General features: G+C 37.8%; 2 protein-coding genes across 4 annotated transcripts in view; both read left to right on the top strand.

The window, feature by feature from the left end:
• Positions 1–7,844, top strand: part of LOC115211766 (atrial natriuretic peptide-converting enzyme-like) — a 112,232-nt gene extending 104,388 nt beyond the window's left edge. For all 3 annotated transcript variants that reach the window (XM_036503263.1, XM_036503264.1, XM_036503265.1), the window contains 3 exons: positions 271–438; positions 3,278–3,448; positions 7,481–7,844. In XM_036503263.1, coding sequence (XP_036359156.1) covers positions 271–438; positions 3,278–3,448; positions 7,481–7,590 — 449 coding nt within the window. In that variant the 3' untranslated portion in view covers positions 7,591–7,844. The remainder of the gene's footprint in view (positions 1–270; positions 439–3,277; positions 3,449–7,480) is intronic.
• Positions 7,845–11,279: 3,435 nt separating this feature from the next.
• On the top strand, positions 11,280–11,918 carry LOC118763600 (spore wall protein 2-like). Its single transcript, XM_036503276.1, has 2 exons — positions 11,280–11,766; positions 11,803–11,918. The coding sequence occupies exons 1-2, from the start codon at positions 11,494–11,496 to the stop codon at positions 11,803–11,805; spliced, it is 276 nt and encodes a 91-aa protein (XP_036359169.1). The 5' UTR covers positions 11,280–11,493; the 3' UTR covers positions 11,806–11,918.
• Positions 11,919–18,409: the final 6,491 nt, after the last annotated feature.

Here is an 18,409-nt window from a genome sequence, read left to right as displayed (position 1 = left end):
TCTAGGGAGAAATAGTCAATGTAACTCATTACTGGAGCTTTAGTAATAGATTATTTGTAAAAATTTGTGTTATTAAATGCCTAGAATCGCTCTCCCCCAATGTAATTGCTTCAGCTTCAACACAGTTTCAAACCAAGTCTCTTGCTAGACAAGTACAATTCCAATATGTGAAAATTTTGTAAACTTTTTGTCAATGTAAAATTGTAAAATTATTTCCGTTTGAAATAGCAGATTTCCATATTAATATAATACCACATCCTACTATTTCAGATAACTCATATGATTATGATATCGCTCTAATTAAAATAGAGCCAAATAAGAAGGGTAATGGAATTGTTTTCAATGATTATGTACAACCAGCCTGTTTACCAGACAAGAACACAACATATTTTGAAAGTGAAAGATGTCATATTTCTGGATGGGGAAACACAGGAAAAGGTAGTGTTATTATCATTATAATATATTTTAACATTACAGACTTATTATTTTTCAGGTTCTTGGTTAGCATTTAATAGCCTAAAACCAAACAGCAGTAGGTTTCATGGGCCACAGACAAACTTCTTGACCAGTAGCAGATGATTTCATGCAGCTGTTTGAATGCTGCCAATTTGGCAAGACTGACTGGACATTCAGCCTGTTTTAGCACACACAGAAATATAAAAATGCAAATAGGAAGAGAGAGGGACAGAGAGAGAGAGAGAGAGAGAGAATCATTACAATTTATTAATTGAAGACAATTGACATAAGGACTTTCCATCATCATCAAGATTTAATGTCTGCTTTTCATGCTGGCATGGGTTAGCCAGTTTGACTGAGGACTGGCAAGCCAGAAGGCTGCACCAGGCTCCAATCTGATCTGGCAAGGTTTCTACAGTTGGATGCCCTTCCTAACACCAACCACTCTGAGAGTGTAGTGGGTGTTTTTTATGAGTCACCGGCATGGGGGCCAGTCAGGCAGCACTGGCATCAACCATGCTCAAATGGTGCTTTTTATATGCCACTAGTATGGGTGCCACACAGGCAGTACTGACATTGACCACACTCGAATGGTGCTTTTTACATGCCACTAGCATGGGTACAAATCAGGCGGCACTGGCATCAGCCACAGCTTTGATTTCACTTGATTCAACAGGTCTTCTCAAGCATAGTATATTGCCCAATGATTGAAGAGTGCTTTAAATGGGCCAGTTATGCAACACTGGCATCAGCCATAGCTATGATTTCATTTGACTTGCTGGGTCTTCTCAATCACAAGGGTCTCGGTCACTTGTCATTGCCTCTGTGAGGCTCAACGTTCAAAGGTCATGCCTCACCACCTCATCCCATATCTTCCTGGGTCTGTCTCTTCCACAGGTTCCCTCAACTGCTAGAGTGTGTCACTTCACACAGCTGTCCTCATCCATACACAACACATGACCATACCAGCACATTCGTCTCTCTTGCACACCACATATGATGCTTCTTATGTTCAACTTTTCTCTCAGGGTGCTTACACTCTGTTGTGTATGCACACTGACATTACATATCCAGTGGAGTATACTAACTTCATTTCTTTCAAAACTGTGCATGTTCTCATCAGTCACAGCCCATGTTTCACTGCCGTGTAGCATGGCTGTTTGCACACATGCATCATACAGTCTACCTTTCACTCTGAACGAAAAGTCCTTTGTTACCAGCAGAGGTAGGAGCTCTCTGAACTTTGCCCACGCTATTCTTATTCTGGCAGCTACACTCTCAGAGCACCCATGTCCACTACTGACTTGGTGACCTAGGTAATGGAAGTTATCAACTGCTTCTAGTTTTTCCCCCTGGCATGTGATGGAATCTGTTTTCTGTACATCTTTGGTGTTTATTGCCCCTGTGCATCTCCCACACACAAAAACTATCTTCCCAGTTAACTTTCCTTTGATATTGTTACACTTCTTATGTGCATATAGCTTACACCTGGTACACCTTATGGTGTTTCTACTTACGCCTTATCTACAGATTGAGTAGGACCATCTACCTGAAAGGGTTTGTGATTTGTCTGCCTTCCTGCTTACTAAGACTTTGGTTTTTGCTGCACACACACACATAAACAGAGAAAGAAAGAGAAGGATGGGGAGGAAGAGAATGAAAGAAACATTAGAATGCAAAAAATATTCAAACATTTGATGTCAAGTTAGTCAAATAAGCAAAGTTCTAAGTTAATAGTCTAGTCAAGCAGATAAGGACAGTGATAATTCATACTGCAGAAGTCCATGGTCGAGACTCTGGCTAGCAAAAATCAGCTGACAGTGATGTAACCACTGATGTGGGTGCTGTCTATATCAGTTTCTTCTTTGCTCTGCTCTATTGATGCAGATGCTTATCTCAAAGGATTTGGAATGCATGGTGAAAAAAAAGATTAGTGGCTTCTTAATGACATGTATTGAAAAACCTTTATTGATCAGTTTATTGTTGATGTCATCAGTTTGTTTAATGCATATTCCAGCACCTTGACTAGCCAGTTTAGTGCTGGCATCATCAATCTACTTTAAGGATTTCAACCACCACCTTAAGTAACTACAAGTGAACTGACACATTGCTATAAAATAAAGAACTGTGAGCAACTGAGTAAGCAGTTCACTGTGAGCCATTGATTGAGAGCATTGAGTCTCATGTAATAGTAGTGCATTGTGTAAATAGTAGTGTGTTGTGTAAATATTTCTTTCTCCCTGCTTCGTTAAATCATTTAGCTCACGTAAAAGAACCATCCAAACGTGGTCGTTGCCAGCGCCGCCTCCCCTGGCCTCCGTGCCGGTGGCACATAAAAAGCACCCACTACACTCACTGAGTGGTTGGCGTTAGGAAGGGCATCCAGCTGTAGAAACACTGCCAGATCAGACTGGAGCCTGGTGCAGCCTTCTGGCTTCCCAGACCCCAGTCGAACCGTCCAACCCATGCTAGCATGGAAAGCAGACGTTAAACGACGATGATGATGATGATGTACTTAGTTGTTGTTTATCGAAAATTTCATTGTTGCAAATAAAATGTTACAGAAGGAAGAGAGTGCTAGGCTAAATGATTTTCAGTACTTAGTTTACTATGTCCTGACCTCAAATCCTTTCAGTATTAACTTTGCTTTTCACTCTTCTGGCATCAGTAAAATATTTGTCATATGCAGAGGCTGAATCAATCAGCTATACTCATTACTTTGTAAATATTGTCCTTGTGCATATATTAAATCATTTATATTTATGTTTACATTATGATTATTTTGTTGCGTCTTTACAAAGTATATATTTCTTATCAACAGCATATCCATCAATTCTCAAGGCAGCTACTGTTCCATTAATTGAAGCACATCTATGTAAAGCAATGTACAAGAACAGTATTACTCCACGTATGATATGTGCAGGCTACGTGGAAGGTGGTCTTAATAGCTGCCAAGGAGATGATGGTGGTCCTCTGGTCTGTAATAAAGATGGTAAGTTACACTTGGTCATTTAAAAATTTTTGTTAACCATACATATGCCTATGCATACATGTTCACTTCTGTATTCCGAGTAGATAAAGTAATGTGAGTTTTGATCACTGGTTATAAATTTGCATCTTCCAACATGTATGGTGTTTTGTTTCAAGCTATTTTATGTCACTTGTAACACTGCTCAATGTCTTCTTTTCGAGCAAACTACCTACCAAGTCCCCAAAAAGTAATTCTTGCATTCATGCTGTGGAGTTAAAACTCCACTGTTTATCCATTTCCATGGAAAGGGATCTTCTTTAAGCACATAGTGAGAAATATGTGTGAAAACAAAATGATACAATGGATATGGTACACGATTATCTACTTTATTTTCCTGTCATTTTTGTTGTTTTTATACAGTGTAACCACAGAAACAGGTATTTTGACTTGATTAGCATTTCACCTCACTGACATATCAGGGAATACGCCAGAAAGTATCTGGCTGTTCCAGTACCTCAACCTCATAATCACCTGCAGTAATGCTGTGTTTGGGGTTTCAAAAACCTTGGTGGGAAAACACCAGTTGCCCTTGGTATGATGCATAACTGAGGGAGTGCACAATCCATTTTACGTTTTTTTTTGTTTTTGTCTTTTTTTTATTGATTTCTTTTTCCTTTCTCCATTTTTTAAAAAATGTTTTGTAAATTGTTCTAATTGACTAAATATACTAAATATAATCATGCAACCAGACTGAGAGTAGTATAACTTAATTCTAAAAAAACTTACACAAGCATAAGTACAGTATACAGGGAGTAACAGATGTGTGCTTTACATTTACTCGTTCGGTCAAACCTTCCTGCATAAGTTATGAGGGATCAGAGTAACATCATCATCATCATCATCAATATCGTTTAACGTCCGTTTTCCATGCTAGCATGGGTTTGACGGTTCAACCGGGGTCTGGGAAGCCAGGAAGCTGTACCGGGCTCCAGTCTGATCTGGCGGTGTTTCTACAGCTGGATGCCCTTCCTAACGCCAACCACTCCGCGAGTGTAGTGGGTGCTTTTTACGTGCCACTGGCACAGGTGCCAGGGGAGACTGGCAATGGCCACGATTGGTTGGTGCTTTTTATGTGCCACCGGCATGGAAGCCAGTCAAGGTAGCGCTGGCATCGGCCACGTTCGGATGGTACATTTTACGTGTCACCGGTACAGGTATCACGACTACAATTTCCATTTGCTCCCTTCTATAAAAAGTAAGTAATTTCCAACAGGCAAAGTAGCTGGTTAGAAAATCTCTATAAGAGACAAAAGAAGTACTGAGAAGTAATATTTATCACCACTTCAATATGGCTGTTCCATAGGAATCGACATTATTACCGTTTTTAACTCCAGGAGAGTTAGAAAATCACTATAAGAGATGAAAGCCATAAAGATTCTCAGAAGTAATGTTTATCACCACTTCAATATGGCTGTTCTGTAAGAACTGACATTACTACCATTTTTAACCCCAGGAGGAGCCTCCTCCAGCTAGTTATTGAGGTAATCTGCACTCGATATGTATTGTAAGTAGAGGAGTGAACCCCTATCACCTTCTAGAAGATGATGAGACCACCATCATCATCATTTAACGTCCACTTTCCATGCTAGCATGGGTTGGACGATTTGACCGAGGACTGGCGAACCAGATGGCTGCGCCAGGCTCCAATCTGATCTGGCAGAGTTTCTACAACTGGATACCCTTCCTAACGCCAACCACTCCAAGAGTGAAGTGGATGCTTTTACATGCCACTGACACGAGGGCCAGTCTGGCGGTACTGGCAATGGCCACACTCGAAATGGTGTTTTTTATGTGCCACCTGCACAGGAGTCACTTCAGCGACACTGGCAACAACCTCACTTGAATGTTTTGTTCATGTGCCAGTAAGGCAACGCAGACCATACAGTTAAAAATGGTAGCAACGTCGGTTCCTACAGAACAGCCATATTGAAGCGGTGATAAAAATTATTTCTCAATATCAATACTACTTTCATCTCATAGAGACTTTCTAACTAGATACTTTGCTTGCTGCAAGATTAGTGACTGGTTGTCACTTATTTTTCTATATATTGCGAACTGAATCAGATTACTATTACCTCTAGTGGATGGGTATCCACCACTGAGGATAAGCACAAATAGCTCAAAACCATACTGCGGTCCTGTTGTCTGCTAGAAGTTGGTCAGGATTCACTCCCATGCTTGCAATATATATCAGGTGCAGATTGCATCAAAAACCAACTTGAGGAGGCTCCTCCTGGGGTTAAAAACGTTAAGTAATTTTCCTTTTATTGCAAATAAGTTTTTTTTATTTTTTATGATAATGTTATTATATGGCATAGGTGCAGGAGTGGCTGTGTGGTAAGTAGCTTGCTTACCAACCACATGGTTCTGGGTGGCACCTTGGGCAAGTGTCTTCTACTATAGCCTCGGGCCGACCAAAGCCTTGTGAGTGGATTTGGTTGACGGAAACTGAAAGAATTCTGTTGTATATATGTATATGTATATATATGCATGTTTGCGTGTCTGTGTTTGTCCCCACAACATCGCTTGACAACCGATGCTGGTGTGTTTACATCCCCGTAACTTAGCGGTTCAGCAAAAGAGCCTGATAGAATAAGTACTAGGCTTACAAAGAATAAGTCCTGGGGTCGATTTGCTCGACTAAAGGCGGTGCTCCAGCATGGCTGCAGTCAAATGACTGAAACAAGTAAAAGAGTAAAAGAGTATATGCCTGAGAAAGACGGCAGACTGGCAGAACCATTAGCATGTCAGACAAAATGCTTAACAGCATACCTTCTGGCTCTTTACATTCTAAGTTTAAATGTGGCCAGGGTCAATAAAATAAGTACTAGTTGAGCATGGATCAATGTTTCTCTGAATTGAAAAGAAGAGATACTACTTTTAAGACTATTACAGTAATCTTATAGAAATATAGAAATCGATATCATGGCTGGCAATTTTAAAAATCAAAAAATCAAAAAATCAAAAAATCAAAACAAATCAAAATAGATGAACATCAATGGAATTTGTATCTTTGTGGTACCAGTGCCGGTGGCACACAAGAAAACCATCCGAACGTGGCCGTAGCCAGTACCGCATCGACTGGCCTCCGTGCTGTGGGCACGTAACAAACACCATCCGATCGTGGCCGTTCGCCAGCCTCATCTGGCACCTGAGTCAGTGGCACATAAAAACACCATCCGAGCGTGGCCGTCTGCCACCTGTGTCGGTGGCACATAAAATCACCCACTACACTCTCGGAGTGGTTGGCATTAGGAAGGGCATCCAGCTGTAGAAACACTGCCAGATCTGACTGGCCTGGTACAGCCTTCGGCTCCCCAGACCCCAGTTGAACCGTCCAACCCATGCTAGCATGGAAAGGGGACGTTAAATGATGATGATGATGATGATGATTTTAGACAAAACCAAAATGGCTTTGATTATGATTAGATCAAAGCTCCAGGAGTTCTTTAGTGCAAATGACCTAACCATTTGCAATACAAACTTCAGGAAAGCAGCCAACAAGCCCCCTGGTAACCTACCAATCAAGCTAACACAAAAGCCATATTGTATTCTCACCAATAACCAAGACAGGAAGATGGCTATAAAAGTAGTCCTCCCAGATAAATAATATATTGTCCAACATAAATTAGTAATTAGTGACTAAAGAGTAAAAGCTAGATGGACACTGAGGCAAAATACAATTTGGGGGAGGACAACGTGGAAGCTGAAATTTGGATATCAAAACTGATTTCTAACCGATCTGTTTGAGATAGTAATATTTAGGTAATCTAGGGCAGTGAACTAGCAGAATTGTTAGCATTAGGGGCAAAATGCTTAGTGGCATTTTGTCCAGATTTACATTCTGAGTTGAGATTTTGCCAAGGGTAACTTTACCACTTATCTTTCCAGGGTCAATGAAATTAGTACCCACTCCCCCAAAATTTGAAACCAATATTTATATAATCTATTCCCTCATTTTAATATTTTTTTAATTCTTAATTCTTTTCACAGGAGTCTATACACTTACTGGAGTAACCTCTTGGGGAAATGGTTGTGGCCATCCAAGAAATCCTGGGGTTTATACCAATGTCCTAGAACTCAACCTTGGATTGAGTACATAATGAAAAAATATTCTTGAGAACACAAATAAATGCTAACAATTGTAACTATTCAGCTACTAACTACACAGCAATGTCTTGTAAACAAGGTAACCTCCTCATAAAATCGAAAATGAACAAAGAGAATAAAACAATAGCTTCATTGATTTCACCAAGCCATAACTGGAAAATGTTTTTAGAAATGCCATGAAAAATAATCAAAAGAGAAAACTGATATTTGTAAAAAGAAAAATTTAATAAAATTCAGTCAAAAATAATGTTCACAGTATTCTTTGATATCTCCATTTCAGCTGTACATGTTTTCTTAATTTATGTACTGTTTTATACAAGGGTCATATGGCAATAAAACTGTTGAATTAGCTGGTGTGTGTGGTGTGTGTGTGTGTGTGTGTGTGTGCGTGTATGTGTGTGTGTGTGTGTTTGCATGTATACACCCACATGTGTATGCATGTCTATGTGTGCAAGTTAGATACTCATATGGATGTACATATACACATAGAAAGAAAGAGAGAGAGGTTGGGAGGGAAGGAGAGAAATACAGAAGACCATAAAAGAGTCTTATGGTCTTCCATACTTTTTCAGAATCAAAATATGGTTACAATTTTGTTTTTCTCAAGAGAATTGCAAAAATATGTAAATCTTGTGGTAGATTCAAGCAACAATGAAATTGCCATAATAATTAGATTCACAAAATAAATACAAATGTGACAAAGAGATAAATATAACACAGAAATGGTAGGGAATGTGTGGTAGGAAGAGTAATGGACAAATAGTTATAATATTAAATTGCCAACTCTTAGTTTGTAGGTTCAAACCTATTGCAGATATAGTGTTGCGTTTTAAGACAAGAAACTTTAATCCACATTTATCAATTTACCTAAAGTATATCTGCTAAAATGTGAAATTGAGGGAAATATTTAGCAGAAAAAAAAAGAATGCAACATATGGGAGGGCTCTATAATCATTTCATCTTTAAATCATCTAGACAAGATGACAACCATAATACAGGTAGGTCAAACAGGGCCTTTGAAATATAGCAATGAATGGAAAGTGCTTGTGAAGTTAAAAGCATATATAAATGGAACCAATCAGTGCAGATTTTGTCTAAGAGGATACAAATTCTACCAAACCCCAAAGATCTTAATACCTGCCTTAACTCCAGAATTGAAGTTTTACAAATTGTCCTCACACATACAAGTACTTACTAGCCAAAAGGGAAACCATATCTCCTGATTGCAAACCACTTTCAGGATCCAACTTACTGTGAAGGATATCTTCTCGTACATTCTCTTCTTTCTTTTCAACAAAGAATAACTGGACAAAGACCAATAAGCTAAACAAAAGTACTTTCTGGTATATTGCTTAAAGTAGTTCAGATGAAGTTAGCCATTTTGATTATTGTACAATCAATGAAAATAAGTTCCGTACAATTTACTGAAATCATTTAAAAATCCTTAAGTGTAGTACCCTAGTGTTGTAGCTGTAGTACAAAGATGGAAATTAGTGAATGAATAAAAAAAAATATACATACATCCAAGAGAAATAAAGTTTTCCTTTTTATTTTTGGAGTGTACAGAAGAGTAAATTAAAATATTAAGATAATTCAGAAATAATTAGTTAGAAGTAATGTAGGTATCATTTCTTAACTTATTTATATACAGGTGTAAAAGGTCTGGATTTTCCTGAGGAAATAAAATACTGCTTAAATCTTTATGTCTTTGTTGAGCAGTAATTTCATTTCCTTGGGAAAATTCCAAGACCTTTTATACTTGTATATAAATAAACTAATAAAACAATAATCTCGTCATTTCTGAAAGGTCTTCTTTAATTAATTAATTGTGTGTGTGTGTGTGTGTGTGTGTGTGTGTGTGTGTGTGTGTAAATCAAGTCAAGCTAATTCCCCATGAAAATAATAATAGTGTACTGCACTGACTTGGAAGAATGGCTGGCATGAACATCACCAAATGCCTGGATGTTGTTTGAAAGGTGGTATATCATCTAACCAAAGCTGGTTGTAGTGGAATACCACGAAGTAGTTTGAGGCAATGATAATTGCTGCTGGTTGTGAACCATCATAAAACAAATTCCATTATGAAAGGTAAGCAAGCCACAGTTGAAAAATCGAGTCACTGGATTTGGCTAAAAAGAGATGATGGGATGTGGCTAGGAAAAAAAAATTGGGTCAAAATTGATAACCAGTTGATCTAGCAAGTGAGTCCTCACATCAGGCAGTGGAGCCAGTGCACAATAAAGCCACCAAGAGAGAGGCCCCAAAATGGTATGCTTTCTCTCCAGGTGATCCTTTCAGCACCTCGTGTCCAGTACAAGGAGATTCTTCACTGGGTGCACTTGCATCTGCAAATTGTTCACTAATAAACTACACACACACACATACTAGCAATGCACCCTGGTGTTGCCTGGATGTTATGACCAACAGCCACATTGTGTTATTTGTTCCTTTCTTATAGCCAGAATCAGCACACGAGGAGTATGAAGCAAACAACTCTGCTGTATAAACATGGTTTTTGGTAGTTTTCTGATGAACAACGCTGCAGTTTCAATCCACCAAATTCAGTCACAAGTCTGTGATTGGTCAAGGGCTATAGAAGAAAATGCTTGCCCACGGTACCATGATGGTATATCTTTGAAGTTTCATTCCCTGGTAAAACTCAATGTATTTTAAGCATTTTTCTCATTATACTCTATGTAAGACATAAAGATTGTTCAGGCAGAGTTGCCTCCTATAGCTAAAGACCTCAAAATTGTGCAACCTGACCTCGTTTTCGAAGTTATTTTTGTAGAAAAAAAAGTTGTTGTGCAAAACTATATTCTTTTTGGTAGCCCAAAGATTACTGAATCTTTTGATACCTCATATGTCAAAATTGGCAACTCAGTTTTCAAATCCATAAGGAGCATACGCACACACAAACTCTGTTCTATATATCAAGTTGTATGTATGTATATATATATATATATACATGCATGTATTTATATATATTAAAGTGTGTGTTTGTATTATTGTGAATGTGAACATAATTTGCTTGTTTGTGTAAATATTTATTGTTCATGAGGATGTTGAAAAGTCGAGTGTTTTGTCTGCATGGAAAGAGAGAATATCAATGCCAATTTTTCATATTAAATATTAATTAAGGTTCTAGTCATAACATGTTTCAGTTTGCTACAATAAATTGCTAGGTGAGACTTGTTATCAGGCCTGTCTTAGTTAGAGATAACATTAGCTATTTATATTACAACCTGATCCTGTCAGCTGAAACCATGGGCACACAAGCATGTACACATACACACACACTCACACACACACACACACACACACACACACACATACACACACACACATTTACACATGCACACACACATGTGCATGCACACACGCACACACACACACACATTTACACATGCACACACTCACACATTTACACATGCACACACACACACATTACATTATATTATATACACAGTTTCCTTAAGTAATTTATCATTTTAAAGATTTTTAATGGCGTGTGTGTGTGTGTGTGTGTGTGTGTGTGTGTGTGCGTGTGTGTGTGTGTGTGTGTGTGTGTGTGTGTGTGTGTGTGCATGCGTATCATGGTATTTTGCATGCTTTGTATTTTCTTGAGGTTTGTAAGGCTACTCTTCCAGGATTCCCAGTTCCCAAATTCCCAGCCTACAAATTGTTGGATTTCCCTATTGCCTTTCATGTTTCTTATTTTTGCATATGTTTCATCTCATTTCAATGTTTGCTGAACACAAGTACAGCACCAAATATATGTTTGCTTTAATAATTTACAGAAACCTCACACTAAGAAAAAACCTGTTTCAAAAGACAAAAGAACTAATTGCAGAAGCAAGACTACCAATAATGAAGAGGAATCAGAAAAAAGTCCAATGCCAGAAGAACAAGACAATAGGAAAACAGTTGAGAAAGGAAATGAATTAAAACGTTCTCGGGAGAATACTAAAATAAATGAGAATACTGGAGTACAAGAAGATACTAAAGTACAAGACAAAACTGAAGTACAAGAGAATACAAAAGTACAAGGGAATACTAATGTACAAGTGGAAACTGAAGTACGAGATTCTGAAGGACAAGAAGACACCGAAGAAGAAGAAGATAATACTAGAGAACAAGATAATTCTGAAGAAGAAGATAATGCTGAGAAACAAGATAATACTGAAGAACCAGAAAATACTAAATAAACTATAAAGAATGTTGAGAAAAATAATGATTAATAAAAATGTTCAATAATTTCCCTCAAAATCCTCTGGTTAAATATATGTGACTTATAAAAATATTATTAAATTCTTTGATGTCTTTTTGCTTAATAAATATAAATTTTATTTCAATAATGGCACAGGAGTGGCTGTGTGGTAAGTAGCTTGCTAACCAACCACATGGTTCCGGATTCAGTCCCACTGCGTGGCACCTTGGGCAAGTGTCTTCTGCTATAGCCCCGGGCCGACCAATGCCTTGTGAGTGGATTTGGTAGACAGAAACTGAAAGAAGCCTGTCGAATATATGTATATATATATGTCTGTGTTTGTCCCCCTAGCATTGCTTGACAACCGATGCTGGTGTGTTTACGTCCCCGTAACTTATGCAAGTAAAAATTTCCTAGAAAACTATTTCTTAGTAAACTCTCTTTCTCTCCCACTCTTATTCCAAAAGCAACTGTGGGTGGCAGTACCAACAGTCACCAGACAAATTCCCTGTGAATTTCTGAAGATTCGGAGTAATTTTTACTTCTTTTTTTCTTGGTAATATAGAAGACATTTTAGTTTCTTTTTTGAAACATTTCCAGAAAGAAATTCATATACACTAATGGGACCTTCCTTTTACTTGTTTCAGTCATGTGACTGTGGCCATGCTGGAGCACCGCCTTTAGTCGAGCAAATCGACCCCCAGGACTTATTCTTTGTAAGCCTAGTACTTATTCTATCGGTCTCTTTTGCCGAACCACTAAGTTATGGGGACGTAAACATACCGGCTTTGGTTGTCAAGCGATGTTGGGGGGACAAACATAGGCACACAAACGTATACACACACACATACGTGTGTATATATATATATACATACATACATATGATGGGCTTCTTTCAGTTTCCGTCTACCAAATCCACTCACAAGGCCCGAGGCTATAGTAGAAGACACTTGTCCAAGGTGCCACACAGTGGAACTGAACCCGGAACCATGTGGTTCGTAAGCAAGCTACTTACCACACATCCACTCCTATGCCTGTGAATATTTCATGAAATTAATGGTAAACTTTTGGGGCTATTTCTGGAAACTTTATCCAAAAAACATTAATGCATAGCCTGTATTGTATCTGTGTCAAAAAATAATCACTCATCTATTATTTATTAAAAAGTGAAGGATATTGGTATATGATGATTACTTAATGCACTTTATATACTTTATGCACAATTTTATAGGCTTAATACACAGCACTCTCCCTGTTTTCTCTCTCAATCTTCACCTTGCCCTATTTTTCTCTCTCCTTTTTCTTTGTCCCTCTTTTTCTCTTGCTCTTCATCTTTCCCTTCAACTAATCATGCGAAAGCATTACAGAGGGGCTAAGTAACAGAGGAGAAAATTTAGACCCCAAAAAAATTGAATTATACATTTCACTCCTCCCCCCCCCCAATTAATCACAAGAAAGTGTTACGGTCGGGTTAAGTAACAGAGGAACGAGTGGAATTATTAGATCTGTTCTGTTTGGCTCATAGATTTTTTAATTAATATTTTTTTTAACTAAACAGTTTGGAACATTGTATACTGGTAGAATTTCTCCCACTGAAGACGGTTTACCTTGAACCTTTTTGACAAAATTTCATATTTTAGAAGTTAGCCAAACTGAACAGATCTGAATTATTATAAGATTCTTGAGTGAGACTGAGCTGAAACCCCCTTCGGTCATGGCTGACCATGGGATTGCACCTAGAAAGTTACCCTTCCAGGCACAAGTCTGGGCAAGGTTGTTTATGGAAGACCAGCAGTCGCCCATGCATACCAGTCTCGCCTCTCCATGCCACCAGTGTTATCCGAGGGAAAAGCAAAAGCCGATACAGCTTGGCACCTGTGACGTCGCAACTCATTTCTACAGCTGAATGAACTGGAGCAACGTGAAATAAAGTGTCTTGCTCAAGAACACAACATGCAGCCCGGTCCGGGATTCGAGCTCACAACCTCATGATCGTAAGCTCAATGCTCTAACCACTGAGCTATGAAACAGATAATTAACAAACTTAGATATTTTGAAACTTTTTTCCGTGTTTGTTATAAAAGTATTTGCACAAATATTTACATTTGTATACTGTAAGCTTATCACCAGTTTGCATATATATGGTTATGTAAACAAGAGATAAATCACACCATTGATAAGACACTTAGCCACAAATCACTTCCATGGTACTATCCCTGCTTATAGCAATGAATTACACCATTTGCTACACACACTTGTAGCCACACATACCTATTTCTTTACTACCCACAAGGGGCTAAATACAGAGAGGACAAACAAGGACAGACAAATGGATTAAGTCGATTATATCGACCCCAGTGGTACTTATTTAATCAACCCTGAAAAGATGAAAGGCAAAGTCAACCTTGGTGGAATTTGAACTCAGAGCATAGACAGACGAAATACCTATTTCTTTACTACCCACAAGGGGCTAAACACAGAGAGGATGAACAAGGACAGCCAAACGGATTAAGTCGATTATATCGACCCCAGTGCATAACTGGTACTTATTTAATCGACCCCGAAAGGATGAAAGGCAAATTTGACCTCGGCGGCATTTGAACTCAGAACATAGCGGCAGACAAAATACCGCTAAGCATTTCATCCAGCGTGCTAACGTTTCTGTCAGCTTGCCGCCCTTACCTGGCATGCTAATAATTCTGCCTGCTCACCTCCTTCAGCAATTTATTAATGATACCAATTGTGACCTCTCCCAAAGCTTAGGAGAAAAATTTAAGAGAAAGAAACCATGCAGCAATGAAGACAAATCTACTGAACTCTTGTACAACAGTTATGGAAGCAAGATAACTTTGAGAGAATGATATTAAGTTACATATTTATTCGTAATTCATTCTGGCAGATCCAAACATGAATATGCTAATCACTGTTGACCTCGGCGGAATTTGAACTCAGAACGTAGCGGCAGACGAAATACCGCAAAGCATTTCACCCGGCGTGCTAACGTTTCTGCCAGCTTGCCTGTATGTAGCCACACATACCATTGAGGAATCTTTATGCGGTTGTTCAACCAACTATAATCAAGGATCTGTATCTCCCTTAACCCTTTAGCATTCAGTTTATTCTATCAAATGTAATGCTTGCTTATTCACATTCTTTTGTATCCTTCATTCATTATATCATAGCTTCAAGATTTCAATGATGTGGTTGTTTATTTCTCGAATGACATTGTAGGAGAGGTGTGAGAGGCCTGATCTGGCCATTCTGAACATAAAACAAATAGAATATTTGGGCTGGATATGACTGGTTTAAATGCCAAAGGATTAACTAACTCTCTGCCATCTTGAATATAAAGGGTGCATTAAACAGAATGGCTTATAGAGGCAAAAAGATGGGATGGACTTTGATTTTATGTTTGCTTCATCAGGGTTGATTTAAGACAAAAAAACAGCTACTTAGAGTTAAGTCTCTTAACAGGGTAGATGGAGTGAGATGATGAGGCAGAGCTGTTTGGATGCTGGCAATTTGGTACAGCTGACTGGACACTGAAGCTGTTTTGGTAACAGTACTTTTGGGCATCAGAAACACACACACACACACACACAGACAGGTGTACAGAAATATATACATACAGGCAAGCAAGAAGGCAGCGAGCTGGCAGAAACTTTAACCACTCCAGACGAAATGCTTAGTGGTATTTCGTCTGCCAAAGGCGGCGAGCTGGCAGAAACGTTAGCACGCCGGGCGAAATGCTTAGCGGTATTTCGTCTGCCGTTACGTTGTGAGTTCAAATTCCGCCGAGGTCGACTTTGCCTTTCATCCTTTCAGGGTCGATAAATTAAGTACCAGTTATGCACTGGGGTCGATGTAATCGACTTAATACCTATGTCTGTCCTTGTTTGTCCCCTCTGTGTTTAGCCTCTTGTGGGTAATAAAGAAATAGGTATTTCGTCTGCTGCTACGTTCTGAGTTCAAATTCCGCCGAGGTCGACTTTGCCTTTCATCCTTTTGGGGATCGATTAAATAAGTAGCAGTTACGCACTGAGGTCGATATAATCAACTTAATCCGTTTGTCTGTCCTTGTTTGTCCTCTCTGTGTTTAGCCCCTTGTGGGTAGTAAAGAAATAGGTAATTGACTTACCTCCTCCTTAAAATTGCTGGCCTAGTGCCAAAATTTGAAATCATTTCAATGAATAATATCTGTCTTTAAATTTTTCAGAATAGAAAGAAATAAATTAAAATACTAATTAAACTCTTATTTCATGAATTTTATTATTAGCAAATTGCAGTTACATAAAATATGAATACAGTATATGATATAATTTCTTTAAAACTTTTCTTCTTCAGATAAAAGAAAAACAATTAAAAAAACACAAAATGCAACTGTACATTGATTGAAATCAAAACATTGAAATTTTTCAAAAAAAAGAAATTTTAACATTAAGACATGTTTCTTAACAAACGGATACTGATCGCTACCAGTGATTCGAAAAAAGTGAAACATGATCGATTGGAAAGACACAACAGCAACAGTTAGATTTTAGAAGCAACATGGAGATATGTGCATGAGTTTACATATATTCACATTTATATTTATTTACAAACAAGTGTGTGCGTGTGTGTGTGTGTGTGTGTGTGCATGCACACACAAATATACATATATACTTATATATGTATGTGTATATATATATATATATATATATATATATATTATATAGAGGGCATTATTACACATAAATGCCGCACGCTAGGAGGGACTCTTAAAGTCAAAACTACCAAAATAAAATAAGAGTCCCTCCTAGCGTGTGGCATTTATGTGTAATAATGCCCTCTATATAATATATATATATATATATATATTATATATATATATACACATGTGCATGCACATGCACATATATACATATGCATACACACATACATATAAGCATATATATACATATATATACACATACATATACAGAGACACGCATATGCATACACACACACACACACATATTCCCATGAACAAATGTGCATATGCATACTTTGCAATGGGCAAACATAAATTACATTCATATCTGTGCTATGTGCTATATGTACAATAATAGCCCAATATTCTTAGGATGTTTGAGTGTTAACAAATAAAAATAAACTGTAGTTAGAAATAACGACTGAAAGAAAATGTGTGAAGAAGGAGCATGTATGCAACTACACACACACTCACTCCTTCTCTCACTTACGCAGCAGTTTATTTAGGACCATTCCATTCAGAATCATTTCAATAAAACTGAGATTTCACTTATTTTGATAGCTTTTTTTTAAGTAATGAAATAAAATATTGCGTATTTCCGAATGATATTGCTCTGAAATTTTGTTTAGCAACTCTGAAGCTGTACAGTTTAATTGTTAACCAATCAGCAGAATTTACTGAAGGGATTTTGTCATGGCATTTAACACAATCTAATGGATATTTCCACTACAAGATCCTGCCTTTGTTATTGTGTGATGGCTTGAGTTTCTCAGTGGCCCACAAAGCTATGCTAGCGGAGCACAAACTCCTGGCAGGGTCTCTTATGCTGGACAGGTAAAAAAACAGAGACTACACTAATATGGACCACCTCTTCCCAGGAGGTAAAAATGGGCTTGCATAGGGTCAACACCCCTACCTCAAAAAAAAAAAAAGCAAAGTTACAGAAGCATTAATGGCAATTCAAAACCAATAAATCCTGGAAGAGAAAAGCCTTCCCTCAGGGAACAATGAAGAAAAGCTACCACTGACCTATGAGCCAAAGGGAGTAAAGAGCTTAAGTAAATGATGGATATTTGGTAGCATTAAAGAGGAAGTGCTGATGTACTCATGTAAAATTGTTTTATACTATCAGACCAGAGTAAAAGAAATCACGCAAATCGTGAATCAAAACCCCCAATCACCTACAAATAACATACACTGCACAGTTAGGCAAGATGGAGCTGGGTGCTATAAGAAAGAAATTTAATTATACAAAATATGCACTACTTTGCTAAGCAGTTGGGAGTTTTATTTAAATAGGAAGGAAGGATCCTACTCATGTTATAAGATTTGCAGACACCACCAGGAACCTGAAGGAGATCTAAACAGCCAAAGCTTAGCTTTTCTTGCATGTGCGAAGGGGAAGAAAATAATCTGTTATTGGATTTAACTTATTACAAGAATTCTCAACACTGGAACTTTTCCCTAACAGACACTGTATCGATATTGGCCAATACAGTCAATATTTATGGGAATATAAATCCAGTGTTAACTGAAGTAAATTCCATTTTGAGAAAATAATGGAGAATAAATACTTATTTAAGGAAAATGAGAATTTGTTTTAAATATGATTAGCACCTGGAAATTGAAAACATATAAACATATACTAAAAGATAGAAGATATTTTTGAATAGAAAATAATTTTCTTTCCACAAAATCCAGTTAAATGCTTTTGTAATATTTGATATTATTACTTGAAGCCGGCTCAATAACAAATACAGTATTTTAAATCTGGCTTAACATGTGACATGTTTGATGGAAGTGTACAAAAGAATCTAAAGTCATGATAACAAACGATGACTTTTATTAGATAAAAAAACATGCACCAAATTCT

This window comes from Octopus sinensis, linkage group LG5, assembly GCF_006345805.1.
Source record: "Octopus sinensis linkage group LG5, ASM634580v1, whole genome shotgun sequence".
NCBI lineage: Eukaryota > Metazoa > Mollusca > Cephalopoda > Octopoda > Octopodidae > Octopus > Octopus sinensis.
Note: the sequence above shows the minus strand (reverse complement) of the source record. Positions and strands in the feature narration are given on the sequence as shown.

Coding starts and splice junctions, on each gene's coding strand:
- LOC118763600 (XM_036503276.1), top strand. CDS start 11,494: ATGCCAGAAGAACAAGACAATAGGAAAACAGTTGAGAAAGGAAATGAA.